Genomic DNA, 21,060 nt, shown 5'->3' on the forward strand with positions numbered 1-21,060 from the left:
GACCTCGAGCACAGCCTGGCACTGCCAGGACTCGGCCAGTGGGAACTTCCAGTCAGCTGCACGGCCCTGGTCCCTAAGGACCCGCACCATGGGCCGCTGGCACCCAAGCACTGGAAAGCCATGAAATAGTTAAGACGTTTTATTCTAGTTGCTATAATTACAGTGCTTGTTTGTCGAAATGAAAACTGAAAACAGGTATACAAAACAGTTGATTACTAATCGTGTATTGAAAGCAGTAAGAGGTTCCACGACACCAAATAAACCAGTTCTGAGGATTTCCCCAAGATAAAGATTAACAGCTCCAGCTTCTTCAGTGTTTATCAAAATACAAAAGAAAACAGTAGAGGTCGTCGTTTCGATGGCAAATCTGACCCTTGCAGGCTGAGGGAGTGAAAGCACATGTAGACGGGGGCTCCGGGGGCTGAGGCTCTAGGGTGACCGGCCCGCCCGCCTGCACTCCTGCTGGTGAGACCCCAGGCCGCCCAGAGCAAGCCAGAGTGCCACGCAGACCCAAGGGAAAGCCGGGGTCTCCCCCTGAGGGGTCTGTGAGCGCTGGCCGCAGCCGCCAGCCTGTCTCCTGGGCAGCTGGGAAGCACGAGCAAGCAGAAACGCTAGGGGATGCGGGATGACCCAAGACAGAGCGAATCACAGGGACCCTATGGTGACCATGCAGAATGGACCGTGGCTGGTTCTGCCCCGTCGCACGTTCCCAGCGGGAAACAGACCCCTGGTGGACTGGACTCCGGCCACCGCTGCAGAGCCAACACTGGGCATGGTTCTCCCTTCTGTAGGTTCGAGTGTTCTCCTTATCCTGTCTTTTTAACTATTTAAAAAATGCACTGAGTTCGGGTTAAAAACCCACCACCCAAATGGATCTCAACACAGATCAAACGCCCAAGGAGGTGTGCCAGGCTGGTTGGACACAGCGACTCCTGGAGGCCCCGTGTGCCTAAAACCCCTTCTCAGTATTAACAGTGGGTTGATTCTCTGTTTACAATAAAAAAAGCTGAGTACTATTGCATAGGAGTACCAGAAACTGCCTCGTTGGGAACAACAACTATTTACATTAAATAAGAACCCGGCTGCAGGCTGCATCTGCACATTTACAGCATGGGGAAGCACACTGTGACCGACCATGGAGACAGCTTCTGGCACTCACACCACATGAGAGTAAAGCAGGGTGGAGGAGGGAGTGGGGTGGGGGGCGCGGCTCACTTCTGGTTCCGGAGCTGATTGGACAGCCAGTCCAGTCCCTCATAGAGCCCATCCCCGCTGGTGGCACAGGTGGCCTGAATGTACCAGTTCCTGTGGCGCAGGGAGTGCAGCCCCAGCTTGTCTGTGATCTCCGCTGCATTCATGGCGTTGGGGAGGTCCTGGTGGGAGAGGCCCGGGGGACATAGGTCAGCACTGGGCAAGGACCCCTGTGCGCCTGCGAGCCCCACACCCACCCGCATTTGCCTGCCGATCATGCGCATATGCACACACCTGCTTGTTGGCGAACACTAGCAGGACGGCGTCCCTGAGCTCGTCCTCTGCCAGCATCCTCATGAGCTCCTCCCGGGCCTCGTTGACGCGCTCTCTGTCATTGCTGTCCACCACAAAGATAAGACCTGCGGAGCCGTGGGCGTCAGGACAGGCAGCTAGGGCACCCCAAACCCCTCAACCGGCTGCAGCACGCCCACTCACCCTGCGTGTTCTGGAAGTAGTGGCGCCACAGCGGCCGGATCTTGTCCTGGCCGCCCACGTCCCACACGGTGAAGCTGATGTTCTTGTACTCCACGGTTTCCACGTTGAAGCCTGTGTGAGTGGGACCCAAATGAGCCTTCCCCAGGCCCCTCCTCCCCGCACCAGCCCCGCCCTGGCCCCTCAGCATGCTCCCCTCACCTATGGTGGGGATGGTAGTCACGATCTCGCCCAGCTTCAGCTTGTAGAGGATGGTGGTCTTCCCTGCGGCGTCCAGCCCCACCATGAGAATGCGCATCTCTTTTTTGCCAAAAAGGCCCTTGAAGAGGTTGGCAAAGATATTTCCCATGCTGTAGACGTGCGGGAGGAACACTGGCCAGAGAAACCTGTAGAGAGAGCAGTCCCCGGATTCCTGCCTTCTGTGTGCAGGAGCAGCATGGGGCCCTTCCTTCAGCTCCCGCCAATGCACAGGCCTAATCCCTCAAAGCTCACAGGGCCCAGGCAGAGGAAACCAGGCTCCCAAGCAGCAGAAATGGAGTCCTTCCCCCTGGAAGGGAGAATCTGGGGATCTCAGGACAGGGTGACCAGCATTGGAGGCTGAGACGCCCATTTGGGCTCGAAGACACAGGCCACGTGGCAAGGGGATACAGAGCGCCCTGACATGAAAGCGAGATCCTCAACACCCATCCCAGCAGGGACACAGGCCACGGCCAACCATCCCTGACGTGCTGAGAGCTTAGCACTCACCGCCACGCAGGACTTGAAACCAGACCCCACCTGGGCTCTCGGGCAGCACATCAGCCATGAAGTCTGAGGAGAAGCCTGTCCGGCAGGCCCTTCCACCCCAGTGAGGAGGCAGCCCCTAGGCTGCAGCAGGGTCCCCTCAATTCAGAGCAGAAACCTGGGCCTGAATCAGGTCGGTGGGAAGGCACTGGTGGTCATGGCCACAGAGGGAGCAGTGCCACCCACAGCTCCCCATTCCCACCCCCAGGGCACAAGACAGTCCTTTCACTCTTCAGCAGTGTCCTTTCCACACACGGACTTGGCAGAGATGATCACTCACTCAAAGGCAGACTGCCCAGGTATCCAGGTTTTTGACACCTGGCGGAAGTCAAGTAGCAGGGTGTGGAGCAGCCTTCAGACAGAGAGGAGGGTCTGTGTAGACAGAAAACCAGCTGGTCCACAGCAGGCACTGGCCAAGTGCTCCTGAGGCCGGGAGGGAGGCCTGCCAGCCACATCTGTCCCAAGGAGCAGTCAGAAGCTCCCCAGGCCTTGGAGAACGGACAAGATGCAGGCCCAACCCACTGCCCCTCTAGGACAGGCTCGGGGGGTGTGGTCACCAGTGAGCACAGGGTGAGCACACGCACATTCCCACTCCCACCGCGACGACAGCCAACACACCCTGGCCACAGCCGCCCGTCAGCACCGTCCCAAGAATTGACAAGGCGGGACATTCCTGTTTTACTTGGTGGCTTTGATGCCCAGCAGAGGCCTTCATAATGGCTTCTGTGCCCTTTTTTCCAGGTGTTGCTAAAGATTTTAAGTCACATCTACACCCAACATGGGGCCTGAACTCACAATCCTGAGGTCAAGAGTGGCACGCTCCACTGACTGAGCCTGCTGGGCATCCCACTTCAGTGCATCTCTGACCTGTTTTTATGCTTTTGAGGGTGAGCAATACTACCTATTCAAAACATTAAAATCTAAAATATTCTTTACTGTAACATTTCTTTTTTCTGCAGACAGCCCATTTTCCTCATAAATACAGAGAATGAAAAATTCTCTGAGAAACACACTTTCAATGTCAGTTCTGCCAAAATCACTAATGAAGAGATGCCCAACCCCCAAAGACAAAAAGAAAAAGGGGTTGATAAGTTCTGGAAGCCAAGGCCAAGTGTGCTCGGGGGTCTAACCTTGTGTTCTTCCTCAGCTCTGCAGGGAAGGGACCTTCCTGGACCAATGGAACGTGGGCTCTGCTGCCTGCATCCAGGTGAGCAGGTGTGAGCTGTGTACCATGCTGGACAGAAGGACAGAGCATGCTGGACAGGCAGGCACACTAACCCGTGGATGGGCACAGATACCTGCAGCCTCCAGGCCAGAACCTATGCTGCCTGTATCTGTAGTACCCACCACTGTTGTACCCTAGCTCCCTTTAAGATGCTGCCAGCAGGGGGGAAGGGGGGAAGCAAGACAGAAGACTACTTAAAAAAGGAAAAAACAAACAACCCCCCGCATCCACACATGGCCCCAGGCACCGAGGTGGGGGATCTGGTGTCATGAAACAAGGACAGGTCCATGGCCACCTGAGAGCCAGAGTAAGACAAACACACACAACAATAAAAAAGGATGGGGAGCAATTTCGAAGGCCCACATCTACCTGCACATGGTGATGTCTTTTTAAATACAACACCAGAGGCGTGACCCATGAAACACATAGCTACAAACTTCGACTCTGGTCACGACACTGTCAAGACAACGAGCAGATAAACCGGACTGCAAGAAAATTAGTGCAAGATTAAAGGCTGTCATCAAAGAAATACCGAGAAGACCAATGACAACTCAGGAACAAACAAGTTTCAATTGTATTTTAGAACTGCAAAATGGCCGTCGGGGGAGCAGCCCCAGGTGGCTCCGGAGGTTAAGCCTCTGACTCTTGGTCTCAGCTCAGGTCTTGGTCTCACAGTTGTGGGATGGGGTGGGGCTCTGAGCTGGGCATGGAGCCTGCTTAAGATTCTCTCTTCCTTCCTCCCTCTCCTCTTTAAAAAAAAAAAAAAAAAAAAAAAAAAGGCCAAGAATAAAGAGAAAAGTACTGTAAGATGAGCCAAAGACCAGACATTTCCCTGAGGAAGATCTACAGATGGCAAATGAGCACATGAAAAAATCTCCTCCAAGAAATCCAAATCAGAACGAGCTGCCCATGATGCACCTACTACCAAGGCCCAAACCCACAACACTGACACCACCAGCTGCTGAGGATACCTCGCAGGTGGCTGTGTCCTACAAAACCAGACACTTTCCTCACATAACAAAGGAGCTGCGGCTGCGTCCACAACGCGTCCTGTACCTGGGCATTTACAGTAGCTTTACCCAAAATGCCCCAGTCAGAAGCTCCCAGGCTGTTCTTCAGAAGGACAACGCCTGCCTGCACAGACTGTGCTCCACTCGGACCACCCTGCTGCCAGCACTGCAAAGAAACAAGCTCCCCACCACCAGAAGATGAGGGTGGGAGCGGAGTCGTGTGGCCCCTGGGGGAAAGAAGCCCATCCAAGCACGCCACTCACCCTATAATTCCGAGTGCAGGCAGTGTTCTGGAGAAGGTGGGACTGTGGAGATGGGAGACACACCCCTTGATGGGCACCGGGGGACATGAGGGAGCCCAGGAGGGCTCAGGACTGTAAGACCATCAGTCTGGGTGACCCTGCAGGCATGGGCACACGTCCTTCCACACTTGTCCATGCCCACAACACGCACACCATGGACAGTTAACCCCCGTGGAAAGGAGGGCCTCCAGCTGATGGAGTGTCAGGGTGGATACATCAGCTGGGGGGCGATGGGGACCGGAGGGTGGAGCTCCCTGTTCCTTCCCCTCCATTCTAGGGCAGCCAGAAACTGCTCCAAAACCAAAGCACACAGAGCCTGGCATACAAGCATGGAAACAGACCTACTCAGGGGACAATGACACCAAGGGTCTGAGTGCTTTATTCAAGTGACACAGCAATGCTTCCAACCAGTAGTCTACTCACAGGCCAAACAGCAGTTCAGGGGAGGGGCAGAAGGATGGAAGGCCAGAAATGCACACCTTCCCGACAAGGTGGCCACAGGGGAGGGGAGACTGCCCCAACCCTGGAGGAGAGGAGGCACAGAGGCAGACTTCCAGAGAACGGGTACATGCCACGTGCATGGCTAGAACAGGGGGCTGGGCCATCCGAGAGCAGCTGGGAAAAACTGGTGACAGGTACCAACCAATGAAAAGAGAACACTGTCCTTTTTCCTCTGGGGAACCATCAGCCAGTCACCAGCTGGCTCAGTCCTGCTACCACTGGTATTTCAGCTAGGGAGATCTGGGCGTCAAGGGGCGACCCCTATGCCCCAGAGCAGACACACTGAGGAATGGTAGCATACTCACCACAAAATACAGCCATGAGAGAGCCAGGACGGGGGCCATGTCTGGGAGGCAGGAGAGGGACTACGACTTCTACCTGCTTTAGCGCCATCGCATCCTGTTCTTACAACTCAATACAAAACCCAAAGGATTCGGGGGTGACCCTCCCCAGCCCCCATGTGGGCAGAAGGACCACCTCAGGGCAAACCTGCCCACACACAACCCTTGGCTGGCTGGGCTGTGCTGCACCTTTATTACCAAATCCGAGAGCCCCCAGGAGCTGGGGATGAGTATGAAGTCTTGGGTTGAAGATGCCACTGCACACAGCAGTTGGGTCTCCACAATGCCTCTAGACACTTCTGTACCTGCCACACACCTGGTCCAGGGACCCTGGTAGCTCCTGGCCCGTCCCCAGCACCATCTACCGTTTTGCAAAAGGTCCGCATCAATGGCCAGGATGATCCCATGATGATCCTCTCGGAACAGGGTCTACTGTGCAGGACACTCAGCCAAGGTGCCAGGCCACACCTGCTGCCTCCAGAGTCCCTTCAACTCCTGTCCAAACCTGTCTTTCTTGTTTCCTGCGACGATCCTCTGCACCCCTGTGCCATGAAAACGTGGCCTTGCTCCCAAGGGCTCTCTCCTGCCCAGGAGCTGGCGCCAGTCCCACAGCTCTGTGGGAAGGACCAGAAACAAGGTAAAGCAGAAAACAGGTGACCTACGTTCTCGAATGCAAAGGTCTACTGGCCAGAGGCCCAGGCCCACAAAGGGGCCTCCCTGGTGAGGCCAGTCCAGTGAGATAAAAACGCGGTGTTCCACGACACGAATATCCCATGAACAGTGTGGCTGCAGGAGAGCTGGCACTGTGGCCTGCACCTGTACCCGCGGTGGCCCCCCACCCCGAGAAGCCTGGGAGGGGTCAGGATGAGCCAAGCCATGGGAGGTGGCTGCCTGCACAGTCTCCAGCAGGGTTGCCAACAGCACCTGCACGACTCACCATCACTAGCATGACAACACCCCACCTGGAGTGCAGCAGAGAGGAACATGTGACCCAGGGGCAAAGGTGCGAGGGTCCAGTTCCACCCTGTGCTGTGCAGGGCGAGTTCAGAGGGATGAACCCCCACTTGAATGGCAACCTGGGGGACATGGGGGCGTTTCCCCTTTCCAGCTCTGTCAGAGTCAAGTACATTGAGGTAAACGTGCAGCTCTGCCACCACACAGTCGGTTCTAGTGCCTCAGGGGAGAAACATGAACACGGCACAGACTTCCCCACAGAGCTGCTAGGCACAGGGGCTGTTTTTTACGAGGTTCATCAACAGCAACTGCGTTCCAGCAGTGAACCCTGGGCACAGGCTGTCCGTCACTCAGAAGCCCAACACACCCCGACATGCAGAATCTCACCATGGATCACCAAGAATCTGCCGCACACAGCTGTCCACACGCCAGCAAACACAGCCTCGAGCCGTCCCCACCGGCAAGCCCAGCGCACCAGTCTATGGCTTGGGCTCCTCCTCCATGTCGTCCCTGTGCTAGGCATATGCACTGCACAGCCTGGCACAGCTGTGTCGACACACTCACGGGGAGAACATTCAGCCTGGCACACTCGACGGACTGGCCGTTTCCCACCCAGCGCCATGCACCTGACAGACACGCACTAGACTTCCAAGTACTCAGCACAGGGGTCCTTGGGTCGGGGCACTGTGCAAAATGACCACCACATCCCTCACGTCCCACATCTGCAGCTGATCTTCCCGTGAGGAGGATGTGGGCAGTCTCCTCTACCAGGCACCTCAAACACCCTCCAGGCCTGTCTGCCAGTCGTCACGCTGCACCCCAGGTCCCAGGACAGCCTCTAAGTGCCATCACCCACTTCCCCCTCTGCCACTACACATGGTGGCCCAGACTGTCCTGCTCTGCACCCTCAGGCCAAGTTCAAGAAGAGCCTGCTGGAGGTGGCCCACCAGGCTTTGCCAGCAAGGCACGAGGGCCAACCCCAACACCGACACAAGGGTGGGGGAGGTACCCCAGGCCCAGGAGGCCAGCCCCGCACTCCGCACCCTGTCTCTTGAGAGCTGGAGGAGCAGGGCATCACCTGGCAGGTCTGACTCAAGGCACAACCAGTGAGTGTCACGCTCTGCCACAGCCACAAGTAGCTCTAACTGTCCGTGCAGCTGTCACAGGACCAAGCACACCGCAGAGTCTCTAGCCACTGCCTCACAAGGCACAGGTGGGAACAGCCCCACCACACGTAATGCTCCTCACCACCAGCCACAAAGACCAAAACAGTATCTTCAGGTTCTGCTTAACACTTTCCAACCCAACTACCCTCAAAACACCTCAGCCAACTGTGTGCCAATGACCAGCCAGCCTGCAGCTCAATGTACACAACACACACAGGAGGCCACGGAACACAGGTCATGTGGCCTCCAACTGGAGAACGGACGCGTGAGATGCACGGTACCCAGCTGCACTGACCGCAGACCAAGCTGAAGGTCACTACGCTCACAGAAGGAGCAGGTGCACAAGAACAGGGCTGGACACAGAGTCTCCACAATGGAACGGGAGTGAGAGAGTGCCGCACATGCCCTCTGACTCCACCTCAACGGTCAGCAGACTCTCAACGGTGTCTTTCACAGCCAGGTCCCCACCAATGTCCTGAGGTTGCTGTACCTGCTCCTGCACCTTCCCAGAGCGGCCACTGAGCCCAGCACGCAGGCATGGGGTGGGCCAGAGCCCTGAGAGGTCCCTCCACAACCTCCAGAAGAGAGGGAACTGCAGCCGCAGCTCTGGGAGTGCCAGTCTCTCCTGCACATCCACCTGGAGTGGCCGGGAGACCCCCCCCCCCCCCGGAGTTCCCCCTGCACATCCACCCAGAGTGACCAGGAGACCCCCTGAGTACTCCCCTGCAAATCCACCTGGAGCGGCCAGGAGACCCCTGAGGCTCTCTCAGCACAGGGAATGATGGCAGGGGGAGGGGTGGTCAGGCCAATCCTCAACCTTGGTGTCTGTCTTCAAGGGACTTCAAGGGACCATTACTGAAAACAGAATTCAGAACTTGCAGCCCCACCTCTTTCTATAAGCAATGGCCTTCCTGAGGACACAGAAAATCCCAGTCAGCGGAGGTTCAGCAACTCTGCTCCAACCCCCAGCAGTTTGGCCCCCTCCGTGGCCCGCTGGGCAGCCACCTCTGCCAGCCCAGCCCAGAGCACTCACAAGCACAAGGGCTCAGGACCCTTTCCACACTGGTCCTGTCCCAAAGCTCACTGTCTTTATGGGGACTTCTCATGTCTGCCCACCTATGCACCACCTCTTCCTGCCTCTGGCCACACGTGGGACCCAGGACAGCCCTGGTGCTGAGGACCCCTGGCTGACATGCCTGCCCGTGCCATCCTCTGTTTGGAGGCCCTCTGCAGGTCAACTGCCTGCATACTCCATACTCCCACTCTGGCACTACCCCCTCCACAAGACACCCGCCCCACAGACTCTTCTCCTACTGTCCCCCACACTGAACCCCTGACCTCCTCCTACTGTCTTAGGCCCAAACCCCACAAAGACCCACCAACTCTCTGTGTCCCCACTCATCTAATTCACCTGCTTCCAACTGCCTTCACCTCTCCCTCTGAAAGGCACACCTCTGCGGACACCCCTGGGCCCTGGCCCCGGGCACCTCATCATCCCTCTGGCTTCTATCCACCAGCAAGGGGCCTGTGGCCTGCTGAGCAAGGCAGATGTCAAGCTGGGGTCCTCAGAGAGGTCAGGGCCGGCACCCCGTAGCTGCAGCGCACTATGCCACCATCTCGAGATGGCAGCCGGCACAAGCCGCATATGCCTTGGATGGCAAAATCCCACCCTGCTGCTTCGTCTGTCACGTCCTGGGGACCACGGGACAGTGAGTCATCATCACACGGGTGTAACTACACCACAGACTCCAGGCGCTGCTGCAAGAGCATGCCATAGCAGGGGCACAGGAACCGAGCTAGCTGGGGCCTTGGGGCTGCTCCGTCTCTCCCACGGACAGAGAACGACTCCCGCTATGGTTCTCCGAAGAATAAAACACTGCCTCCCTTGCCTACAAGGTAGCAGCGTTCCTGAGAAATATGATCTATGAAAACCACCACGGCAATAACGAGAGCTGCTTCCGTACACAGAACACAGGGACATTCAGGAAGTCGACATCTGTCCATTCCACGAGGTCCCAAGAACCTGCTCTTCCCAGTCACAGAGATTCCTGAAATACCCCTTCTAGGGCTAGGCCCACTGGCTTGCAGGCAGCCTCCCCACCACCAGATGCGCTTGTGCCAGGGACCTCTGTGCCTATGGCTACCCCACCCAGGATCAGACCCACAGGACCCTGCTCCTTTCCACCTCCGCTCGGATAGCAACTGTCTGGAAGCACTGTGCCCAAGTCTCTCCCCAGCCACATGCCTGCTCTGCCCACAGCCAGGGCACCACACAGCGACCCAGCCTTGCACTGTGCCCATGGGCATACCCCGTGGCTCATTTCCCTGGGCACCCACGAGACCACCTGTCAGGGAGCGGAGGAAAACCCGAAGAGCCCATCTACCAAGGCCCAGAGGGATTACACACACACGCTGACAAATGGGCTTTTCCTAAGCGTGTGTTGGTCAGGGACAACCCACCAAGCTAACAAGGACTTCCGTGCTGGGCCAGTCTAACTAGCCCGACAGTCCAAGGAGGTGGCCAGGGCTGCAGACACCTGGCCAGTGACTCCAGCAAGCTTGCAGCTCTCAGCGACATCCCTCGGTCAAGGACGTGCTCCCAGGTGCAGGCACCAGGAACGAAATACATTCTCTCCCGTCTCCCCAGAATTAGCACATCTTCCATAGCTTTGACAGAGACAAGCTCAATGTTCTCATCATCTTCAACAAAGTCTCACCACCCAACTCACCAGAATACAGGGCATTTTAAACATAAATCGACAGATTCAGTTCATCAGCAGCCCCATGCTCACCAAACGACGACAGGAAAATTCATAGGGAACAGTTGGCGGCAATTTTTAGGACGGCCTTTGTCCCGAACCCCACAATCTGAACACTTGCCCGGTGAGCTGTCTTAATTCACACACCTCCCAAATGAGACTGGACGCAATCTTGAAATCATTTCCTTGCTATGTGCGCTGAGGCCGACCTGATGGCACTTACAACTGCACATGAGGAGGTGCCGGAGAGCTCTAACCGCCCGGATTCTTATCTGGCTCCCACACCGGCACCACAGAGATGACTCCACATGTGAGACCAAATCCAAGACCCGATGCGTTCTCCACCCGACGTGCCTTCTGGAGCTCCTTCTAGCTTGCTCACGTACCTGAGGACCAAAACTTCCTACATTCCAACTTGACACTCATCAGTGTTTCCACTCCCAATTCCTCAAGACATGGGGGGTGGAGGGGTACCCGGGCTCCCACGAGTTCAGGCTGTACACTTGTGGTCACCGTGGGGCTTTGGGGACATACAGAAACGATGGCCTCCTACACACAATCCCCTTGCTGGTAAAGTTTCCCCACCTTCCACGCTCTTCTGGCTTCTCCTCTCGTCAGGGCTGTTGGCTGCTGACAGGCCACCAAGCTCCCATGGCCAGGGTGGGCAGGGACCGGGACAGCAGGGCCTGGAGGCACTCGGAAGAGGGACATGCATCCCTGCATCCGCCAGCCAGCCAGCTCACTCAAGGAGGCTGGGGAGGCAGGACGGCAGGGGATGGCCTGACGGACGCCCAGAGAGAAGCTTTGAAGCGTTTGTGTGACCCTTCCTCAGCCAGCAGAGGCTTCCTCGCCCACCTTAAGAACAGTCACAGGGGTGGCACGCTCTAGCAGATAGGGTCCACCTAGGCCGCACAGACTTCCCAGTGATCACAATAGGCACCGAGGGACACTGTGCTCAGCAGAGGGCAGCACCTGTGGGGAGGGGGGGAGTGGAGACCCAGTCCCCAACTCTGCACTCCCCCTGCCTGTGGCTACTCTACAGTTAACCCTCCCAACACACCATCATCCCCACCCAGGACTCACCTCCCTCACCACATTCACTCACACCCTGGACTCACCTCCCCCATGCACACTCACACTTGGGACTTGAGCCCCCTCCACACGCACACCCACACTGAGGATTCGCTCCACCGCCCCCCATGTTCACTCTCACCCTGGACTCACCTCTTCCCCACCTACACCCACCCACACTCTGGACTTGCCCCGTCCCCACAAGTACACTCATAGTCTGGACTCACAGCTCCAACACTCATATTCACACCCTGGACTCAACCCCCCATGCACTCAGACTCTGGACTTGCCGCCACCCCCCACACACATACCCACACCATGAACTCGCTCCCTCCACACGCACACACTCACGCCCTGGACTTGACCCCCCAACACACACGCACACTCTGGACTCGCCCCCCTCCCTCCATGCACACTCACAATCTGGACTCACACCCCACCCCCGGCACACCCACACCGTGAACTCGCCCCCTCCACACACTCTCACACCCTGGACTCTGGACTCGCCCCCCCCAACTCACACCCTGGACTGTCCCCCCCCCCCCCCCGCACACTCACACCTTGGACTCGCCTCCCCCCACACTCACACCCTGGACTTGTCCCCCCACCCCTGCACACTCACACTCTGGACTCGACCCTGCCACACACACTAATATACTCCATTCGGCACCCTCTCTCACTCCCATTCCCAAAGCCATCCTCTCCCTCCCACAAGGCAGTTACAACAGATCCATGACCAGGTCCAAAGCGTTTCTCAAAGACTGAACATCCTCCACACCCAAAAGGCGCCAACGGAGCACCTCATTCTATGCAGACAAGAACAGCAGAGCAAATCCCAAAAGCAGACTGAAATTCCCCTCTTTTGGAAGAACCTGTGGAAAATGGACTCAACTTTCTCCAACATTTCCTACACTGCTCGAGACGGTGCCAGGTCCCAGATGCAGCTGCCGGGCAGCCAGCAGGAGCAGACTGTGCCCTGCTGGAAGTGCAAGCCTGTCCCAGCCCGGGAGCTTCAGCTCAGCACACCGGGGGTGCTCCTCACCTTGGAGAAGAGACAGCAGGGGAACCAGCATGACCCAAGTCCCTGGACGAGGTAGGTGTGGACACCTGCCGGTGAGGACTGCCGCACCTGGAGACAGACGATCGTGTGGAATTTCCCAGGCGTCCTGAAGACAGCCCAGGAGGCCCGCGGACAAGACCAAGCCTTTGCAGGAGGGCGGGGCGCGCTAACTCACGGCCAGTCGTGTGATGACCCTCACCTGGACACCGCTCACGCGGCACGGGCTCCGCACGGGGCACAGGAGGAGACCGGTAGGGAGAACGGCGGGTCTCGCAGCCTCGGAGCACCGCACGGGCACGCTCGGCCCCAGGCTCAGACAGCGGGCACACAGAAGCTCTGAGCGCTCACTGTTGGCTGTGAAACGGGAACTACAGCCGACCGCAGGGACACCAGCAGCCGCCGGGCCGCGGTGACTTCCGGGACCGCCCGGCTCCGCACCCCTCCCGTGCAGAACCCCCTTCCCAAGCGAGTCCGCGGCGGCACGGAAGGCGGCGGCACGGAAGGCGGCTGCCGGGCGCTGAGGAAATGGGAGGCGCTCCCAGCGCAGAGCGCGGCGTGAACTGCGCCAAGCCCGGGCACCGCCGAGCCCCGCACGACCCGGAACCCGCACGCCGCACTCGTCCAGTTCCCGTCTCACCCACCCCGCCCGCTTGCCCGCCCGACAAGTCCGCGAACCCGCGCAGACAGTCCTCCAGGAACCAGAACCCCAACGAGGAAGGAAGGGTACGCTCCGTGCCGACGGCGCTCAGGAAGCGAGCCGGACCTCAGCGGCTTTCCTCCGAGCCCCGCGCCGCCACGTCCCGCGCCCACGGCTGCTCCCACTCCGAACCCGGGACCCCGGCCCACGGAACGGGGATCCCACCCCGGCCATCGCGTGACCTTGGCGGCGTCCCGGGCCGCGAGTGCCGGAGACCCCGAGGCGGGATCCCACGGCCCGGCCCGGACTTCCGCGCGTCCACCCCGTCGGTGCTGGGGGCGCGAGGCCGCGGGAGAGATTCAGGGGCCGGCGGCACCCCAGCCCCGGGCCCTGACTCCACGCAACCCACCCCCCGGCCCCCACCTAGCCCCAGGCCCGGCCAGTCCCCTCCCCCGCCTCGGCCGGGCCTCCCCTTGACCCCCAGCCAATCCTCGACCCCCGGCCCAGCCCTAGCGCCCTCCGCGCCTCGACCCTCCACCCCGCCCAGACCTCGTCTCGCCCGCCCCGCCTAGTTCCCCGGCCCGGCCCCGGGCCTCCTCGCCCCGGCCTCACGTCGGCCCCCGCCCGGCCCGGCCTCACCGACGCAACGCCGCCGCGGTGGGCAGAGCCTCAGCGGCCCGGACCTGTCCCTGTCCCCGCCGCCCCGACCCCGGCCCATGGCTCCCGGCCCGCCGCCTCACCCTCGGCAGCCGCGGCGAGGCTACTGCTCCGAGCCAGGCGTTGGTTTTGCTCCCACAAGATGGCGGCTCTGACGGCGGCCACGTCAGTGCCTGCTGCCGCGGGGGACGCTGGGGAACGGGGCGGGGGCGCCTGCGGCCCCGCCTACTCCCCTCCGCAGGGCGCACGCGCAGACTCCGGGCTGGGGGCGGGCACGCGGGACCAGGACTCCGCCCCGCCCCGGGCCACGCCCTCCCGCCGCTGCGCGCGTGCGCACCCGTGTGCCCCTCCCGGAACGGAGTGCGCCTGCGCCTGCGCCGCGCTTCTCCTGGTCCGCGCGGTGTTGGACCCGCCTGCACATGTTGCAGATCGGGGTACTGAGGCGGGCGTAGGCGCGGCGGCCGGGGAGACGGTGCCTGTCCTCTCCCTGAGCAAGCGGGCCCTCTCTCTGATCAGCGGGCCGCGGTCGGTCTTTCCGGGCGCCCACCCCAGGTGTGGAAGTTGTGACACCACGCCGCCCCTGGCCCGCCCGAGGAGCCTCCCCCCGCCCCCGCCCGCCCGGGGAGCACGTGGCCATCCAGTAGCAAAGGCGGGGCCGGAGCTCTGCTGGGCGGGGGACGGCGCTGCCCCCGGGGTCGCCGTGAGCCCCAAATCTGGCGAACTGGAAGGAAGAGCCCCCTACTCCTGGAAGCCTCCCTGGGCTGATCGGAAGGGAGACACGGACAGTCGCGTCACCTCTCCATGGTTTCCAGGCTCAGGGCTTGGCTGAGGACCCCACGTAGGACCTTACTCTGGCCTCCTGCCAACCCGGACCCCCCCTCCTTTCTGCCACCTGGTCTCCGTCCCCCCACTGTCGTGCTGCTTTTAGGGGTCCCACTCGCGAGAAGTCCTCTGATTCTGCTGGAGGGGCTCTCCAAACCCGTGTGTTGTAGGGGGCACAAAGCAAGACCATGCCCTGAGCCCAGGGGCCTGCCTGGCAGTGAAGTCCTGCCCAGCCCCCTCCTGTGCCCTCTTGCTCCCCGTGGGCAGGGCCCCCTCCCTCCTGGGGCAGCTGGGATCCGAGCAGCTGCCAGTCCTCCTCAGGCCCTCCTCCAGCCTCATCTTCGCTTGACCCTGTGAGCCAAGGTCACAGCCCTGTGGACCCACCTTGCAGTCCCAGCTTCCCTCAGGAACCACTTAGGAATGAACCAGCTGGTGGCCTGCCCCCCAGCATCTACCCCCAAGGCCTCCTCCCTCGCAGCTCCCAGCCCACCTCCGTGGGCCTGCTTGGGGTCTCTCCTGCCCTAAGTGTACAGCTCATGCTCATGCAAAGTGCCCTCGGGGGGGGGGGGGGGTGTCTGTTTCTCCAGGGAGGGGCACAGAAGCTTCCGGAGGTGCTGGCTCCCCACCTGCAGAGAGTCAATGCCCAATCTGCAAGTGGTCACTGTGTCTTCAGAAGCTTTCTTTGAAATTTAAAAGTATGAAAATAGAGGCAGGAAGGAGTGTATGAAAAAAATAATTCCTGTGTACCTGTCCCTAGCTAAAGGAATTTACCTTCGTCTTGAACTTGTCCTTCCTGGGGGTAGGGGGCATCTCAGCCCAGGACGGACAGGTACGGGGCACATCAGGGGAAGGGTCCGTCAGAGCAAGGACGTGCCTGGTGGTTCCCTGGGGAAACTGAGGCCCAGGTGCTCACCTGGGCTCCCTCCCCCTCTTCCCTGGGGTTGGGGAAGGGGACACCCTGAGAATAGAAGATGAAGACAGCGCCTGTCCAGCTCCTGCCAGGAGAGGGCGAGGTGAGCTGTCTAGCTGCCTCCTGCCCAGACTCTCACCTCTAGCCTGACCTCTAGTAGGGGGCCTGGTGGCCTGGTTGGGGGTTTGGGGTCAAACTCCTCTCCTTCAGCAGTTCCCAGGCTGAAGGCCAGATCAGACGCAAGGATGCTGGGCAAGAAGGAACTGAAGGGCCGGCTGGAGCAAAGGGGCGCAGGCAGGAGAGGGGGTATAGAGGGTGTGGGGGTTGTGGGGGGAAGAGCTGCTCCCTCCCTGCGGGTCTCCCGCTCTGCACATAGCCCGTGGCATTGTTCATGGTGGCTAGGCATGCTCTGGGGAGGCCTGGAGGCTGGGATGGCAGCCCTTGGAACTTGGCTTCCAGCAAGCCACTTGCTGGACCTTCGCTCTTCGGCCAGCCCCACCCTGTCCCTAGGATGCTGGTACTTTGCGGCCTCCAGCTGCTGACTTGGGTTCCTCCAGGTTACCACTTAGCTAAGGCCCTCAATGGCCAGCACCTCCTGGCCAGAAGTTTCATCCCCTCTAAGCCTTCATGGGACAGTGTGGCTCCCAGAGGGGACCCGAGACAGATTTCTATCCAGACGGGTGGGGCCCTACATCTCCCTCTGCTCAGCTCCCTTCTCTGGCATGCCCACCCCCAGAGGCCCCTGATCCTGTATGGCCCTCCAGGGACCATACCTAGGCAGTGAGAATTATGGCCAGTTTGAGGACAGGGGCCCAGCCCCTACGCTCACACCTCGTTCCCTGCCCTACCCAAGGGCTGCCCTGCCTCTTGTTCTGGGCTGGGGCCAGGAGCCAGCCAGGCCTCGACTCTGCCAGTGTCCCACGGCTGGCAGGGGAAGGGCTGGCCCATGTTCACAAGGTAGCTGAGAAGCAGAATGTGGGCCATAGCCCCGTGTCACACATGGAGAGGCCTGTGTTACCTTGGCCCTTTGAACATCCCCGTTCTCCCCATACGGGCCCCTGCCTCAGTTTCACCATCTTATATCAGCTTCTCTCCCTGCACTACTACTGTGTCCACCTCACTCCAGCCCAGCTTGTGGGGCTCCTTCTCATTGCTGATGGGCTGGAAATGTTCTCAGCCGGGTGCTTTGCTCCCTCTGTCCAGGGGCGGGGGCCCCTGCCTCCCCCATGTGGGCACTGCAGTCCTCTCTGGAGGCCAGCTCCACAGGGCAAGAGCATTCCCCGCCTGGCTCTCACCCTTGCCTCACGCCTGAGGATGAAGCAGCCAACAGGGTGCCCCAGGGTCAGCAGGTGCGGCGTGGGGCCGCCGAGAAGCGCGCCTTTGCCTGACAGATAGCATTTTCTGCATTCTGTGTGCACTCGGCCTCATTCCCAAAGAGTGGTGTGTGCAGGACCTATGATTCTGGGACAGCAGAAACCTCCCTTCCATGCCCCACTGTAGCTGCTGCAGCAGCCGGACAGTTTCTGTTCCAGTGGACAGTTTCTGCTCCCCACATGGGTGCACTCGGCCTCATTCTGCTCCCCACATGGGTGCACTTGGGGAGGGCATCAGCCCACCACTGCTTCGTCCCCCTGGAGCGGACATGCCCACGGGTTCTTCTGGAAAGTGCTTCCTGTCTGTGGCACCCAGCCTTTGGGGGTGCGAGTGGAATGCAGCCAGCAGGAGGGACGCACTTGGAGATGCTCGGTCTGGGGAGTTCTGATGGCCCTGGGCACCTCTTATCATCCTGTGGAGCTATGAGACACCTGTCACCCCTGATGTCACGTGCCCAGGAAGTGTCTCAGCTTTGGAGAACTGGTTGGGTTCCTCTTGGAACCGTGCATCATTTATTGGAGGCACTAATTCAACCTCGTTGTGAGGCAGGGCCCAGTCCGCCAGTGTGTTGGGGTGGAGACCCAGACCCACGGCAGGCCCTACACCTGCTGCTCTCAGATCCCCCTCCTTCCTCGGAACCATGCCCTTAGTCTGCCTGCTCCCATGTCAGCCCTGAGGCCCGCCCCCATTCCCCAGGGTGGTCAGGATGGGGTCTCTGGGGTCTGCCTGGTCCAGGTTGGCTCCCACCCCAGTCAGCAATGGGCGTGTGTGATGGACTGAACATCTAATTCCACCCGGCTAGTGGGAAGGGGCCAGGTCTGCAGCTAGAAGGATTCAGATCCACCAGATAAATGCATGCAGGATGCCGGGCACCAGCAGGGGAGCTGTTTCCATCATCCGGCTGTGTGGACAAGGGGGCCCCACACCTAGAGTGGCTCCCTCTGCAGGTGTATTCCTCTGCATTCCCCAGAGGACAGGGAAAGGCACAGATGGGATGAGGGTGTCCCGGGCACTGACTTATACAGCTTCGGAGACCGGGAAGTCCCAGGATCTGCTGTCCACAGGCTGCAGACGCAGGAAGGCTGGGTGTCCCAGAGCACAGCAGAAGAATTCACTCTTCCTTTGCCTTTCTTGCCTGTCACATGCCCGGGGGCTATGACTCCCTCGGTCTACAGAGCCAGACGCTCATCTCTCTGGGACAGCCTCGCAAGACACACCCAGGAAGGCCATGGCACCTCCGATGGGCGTCCGGATGACACAAAGTTACCATGGCAACAGGGCTGGGGAGACTCTGGGCAGAGCCGCATCCTTGCCTGGGTGGAGCTCTGGGGTACCCAGCCCAGAGATGGGGGAGCGGTCCTCCACCCAATTCCGGAGCATGTCCCACCCCCAGTGTCCATCCTCGCCCACGGAGAGTGGCCAGGGTGCCTGTCTGCTTGGCACCCTATACCCCAGCCCCACTGGCCACTGGGCCCAGGTCCCAGAGGAGACCAGTCCTTGCTCCTATTCTGCTGGGGACAGCCAGCCTATCCTAGGGTCCGAGAACTCACCCACCCCTCCTCCTCTACGGGAGAGGAAGCCGAGGTCCAAGGACAGGACAGGCCACCCCAGTGACCAGTGACTTCTCTGGGACCAGCCATGGCGAGTGGACAGCACGGTCCTGACATTCTCCCGAGCTCTTTTTTTTTATTATTTTTTTAAGATTTCATGTATTTCTTTTCTTCTTCTTCTTCTTTTTTTTTTTTTTTTAGGATTTTATTTACTTATTTGACCGAGAGAGAGAGATCACAACTAGACAGAGGGGAAGGCATAGAGAGAGGGAGAAGCAGGCTCCTTGCCGAGCAGAGAGCCCAATATGGGACTCAATCCCAAGACCCTGAGATCATGACCTGAGCTGAAGGCAGAGGCTTAACCCGCTGAACCACCCAGGCACCCAGATTTCATGTATTTCTTTAGAGAGAGAGAGAGAGAGAGTGCGCAAGCAGGGGGAGCGGCAGGCAGAGGGAGAGGAAGTGAGTTCCCTCATGAGGGACTCGATCCCGGACACTCCATTGACTGAGTCCCCCCGCCCCACACCCGGCATCCCTCTCCTGAGCTTTTTGAATTCACAGCTCATTGATTCCGTGAGCTCTGGGACAGGGATATACACCTGTGCCTACCCCAGGACAGCCCACTCCACTGCAGAGGTCCAAGCCTCTCCCCCGCAGCAGTCTTTGAGCTGCCCTCGCACCTGTGCTGCCCCCCACCCCCAGACTGAGGTTTCCGTCTGGGGAGCTGCGGGTCTTTGCCTCTGTGGCTCCACACTGACCCACCAGAGAAAGGAGGCAGCTGGGAATCAGGGACGCCCTGGGCACACCTACTGGCTTGGCCAGGCAGGGCTCACCTACTGGGGACCTCAGAGTTGAGCCCTACTCCTCTGACCGGTCTTCTCTGGCCTCCTGGGCCCCACCGTCCATAGCTCAGCTCCCCTTCTCACCCCTTAATTACCTTGTCAGGGGGCAGATGATTCTGGCCCTCCCCAGGCACCTCCTGGCACCCCTGCCTTCCCACCTTCAATAAAATCCCAAGCCTGCCTCTCTTCTTGGGGGCCCGGGAGGAGAGAGGGGCCTCTCCCATTTCCAAAAGAACCCTCCCTTGTTTGCCACAGCTGGGGTGTGTTTGGGACACCAGGGAGTGGTCCCTGGGCAATCAGCAGGGCCCGTGTCAGAGCTCCGGGCTCTGGGAACCAACCTTGCCATGTCCCACCAGGGACACAGATCTGCTGCACCCTGTGGGGCGGGCACGGGAGCTCAGACTTCCAAGCTCTCCGGGGGTGCCTGGGGGCCTGGGAGTGCAGCCAGGCCGGGCAGGGGGCCAGCTCAGCATCGAGCAGCTGCATGGCTTGGGATGGCATGGGGGAGCTCCCATCCCAGAGGCATGCAGGGGGGCCGTGGGTTTTCAGCACACGGGAGCTGGCATCAGGTAAAGCTTGCTCCAAGTGAGCTAGAGCTAAGATTCCATTATCTTGTGTATAGAAGGAGGTCTGGGGTGGGAGAGGTGTGTGCTGTTTAGTGAAAGACCTTCCTTGGAGGAAATGGGGACAGACCCTGTTTGGTGAGGGTCTTGTCTGGACACAGTCGGCTGGGGTGAGACCTGAGGGGTGGCTGGGAAGGGCCTGGCACTCAGTGAGGTGGTGGGGAGGGGAGGGAGGAAGGGGCCAGGACCCCACAGGTCTGGCTGGGGGACAGAGCATGGGAGGGTACAGCCCCAGACTCAACGAGGAGGAAGCTGTTCTCTTGAGGTCCACTCCCCAGGTTGGAGGGGGCTGGTGCCTGGGCCCCGTGTCTCTGGTCCTCTCCCCCATTTAAGCCCCCAAAAGAGGGTAATGGGAGGGAGGGCCCTGCCTGCTGGGAGACCCGGAATGCACTCAGGATTCTGAAATCCCTGGCCACGGGCCCAGACCGCCTAGCCCCATCCCCCTGGAGCTGGGAGAGATAGGAGGCACCCTCTTGATGCCTTCAGGGGAACAGGGCCCTGCGACACCCTGCTGGCAGACTCCTGGTCTCCAGACCCAGGAGAGGACACAACCTGCTGTCCTGAGTCCCCACACTAGGTGGTGGTGACTGGGCTACTGCCAGCCCCGGGACCTTGGGCAGGCTTCTTCCCTCGCTCAGCTGGGACACAGGGCTGAAACGGTGGGGGCCCTTGGGATGCCCATCTCTCTTCTCTGGGCCTGTGCACAGCAGCTGCAGGGTGGCTGACCTCTTGACATGGGTATTGCAAAACTGTGCCAGGAAAGATGGGCTCCCAGACCCCATCCCGGGGG

General features: G+C 59.8%; 1 protein-coding gene across 4 annotated transcripts; it reads right to left on the reverse strand.

Annotated features, from left to right (window-relative positions):
- Positions 1-124: 124 nt before the first annotated feature.
- On the reverse strand, positions 125-14,355 carry ARF1 (ADP ribosylation factor 1). Of its 4 annotated transcripts, none has more exons than XM_059176106.1 (6): positions 14,233-14,307; positions 12,838-12,924; positions 1,885-2,069; positions 1,687-1,797; positions 1,486-1,610; positions 125-1,373 (listed from the first exon to the last, which is right to left on the reverse strand). In XM_059176106.1, exons 3-6 carry the CDS (start codon positions 2,030-2,032, stop codon positions 1,212-1,214), a joined length of 546 nt encoding a protein of 181 aa, XP_059032089.1. In that variant the 5' UTR covers positions 2,033-2,069; positions 12,838-12,924; positions 14,233-14,307; the 3' UTR covers positions 125-1,211. The 4 variants fall into 4 exon arrangements, with proteins under 4 accessions (XP_059032089.1, XP_059032090.1, XP_059032087.1 ...); XM_059176107.1 differs by lacking the exon at positions 14,233-14,307 and adding an exon at positions 13,055-13,073; XM_059176104.1 differs by lacking the exon at positions 12,838-12,924 and having other exon boundaries at positions 14,233-14,355.
- Between the last annotated feature and the right edge of the window lie 6,705 nt (positions 14,356-21,060).

The sequence above is a fragment of the Mustela lutreola genome, chromosome 5, assembly GCF_030435805.1.
Source record: "Mustela lutreola isolate mMusLut2 chromosome 5, mMusLut2.pri, whole genome shotgun sequence".
NCBI lineage: Eukaryota > Metazoa > Chordata > Mammalia > Carnivora > Mustelidae > Mustela > Mustela lutreola.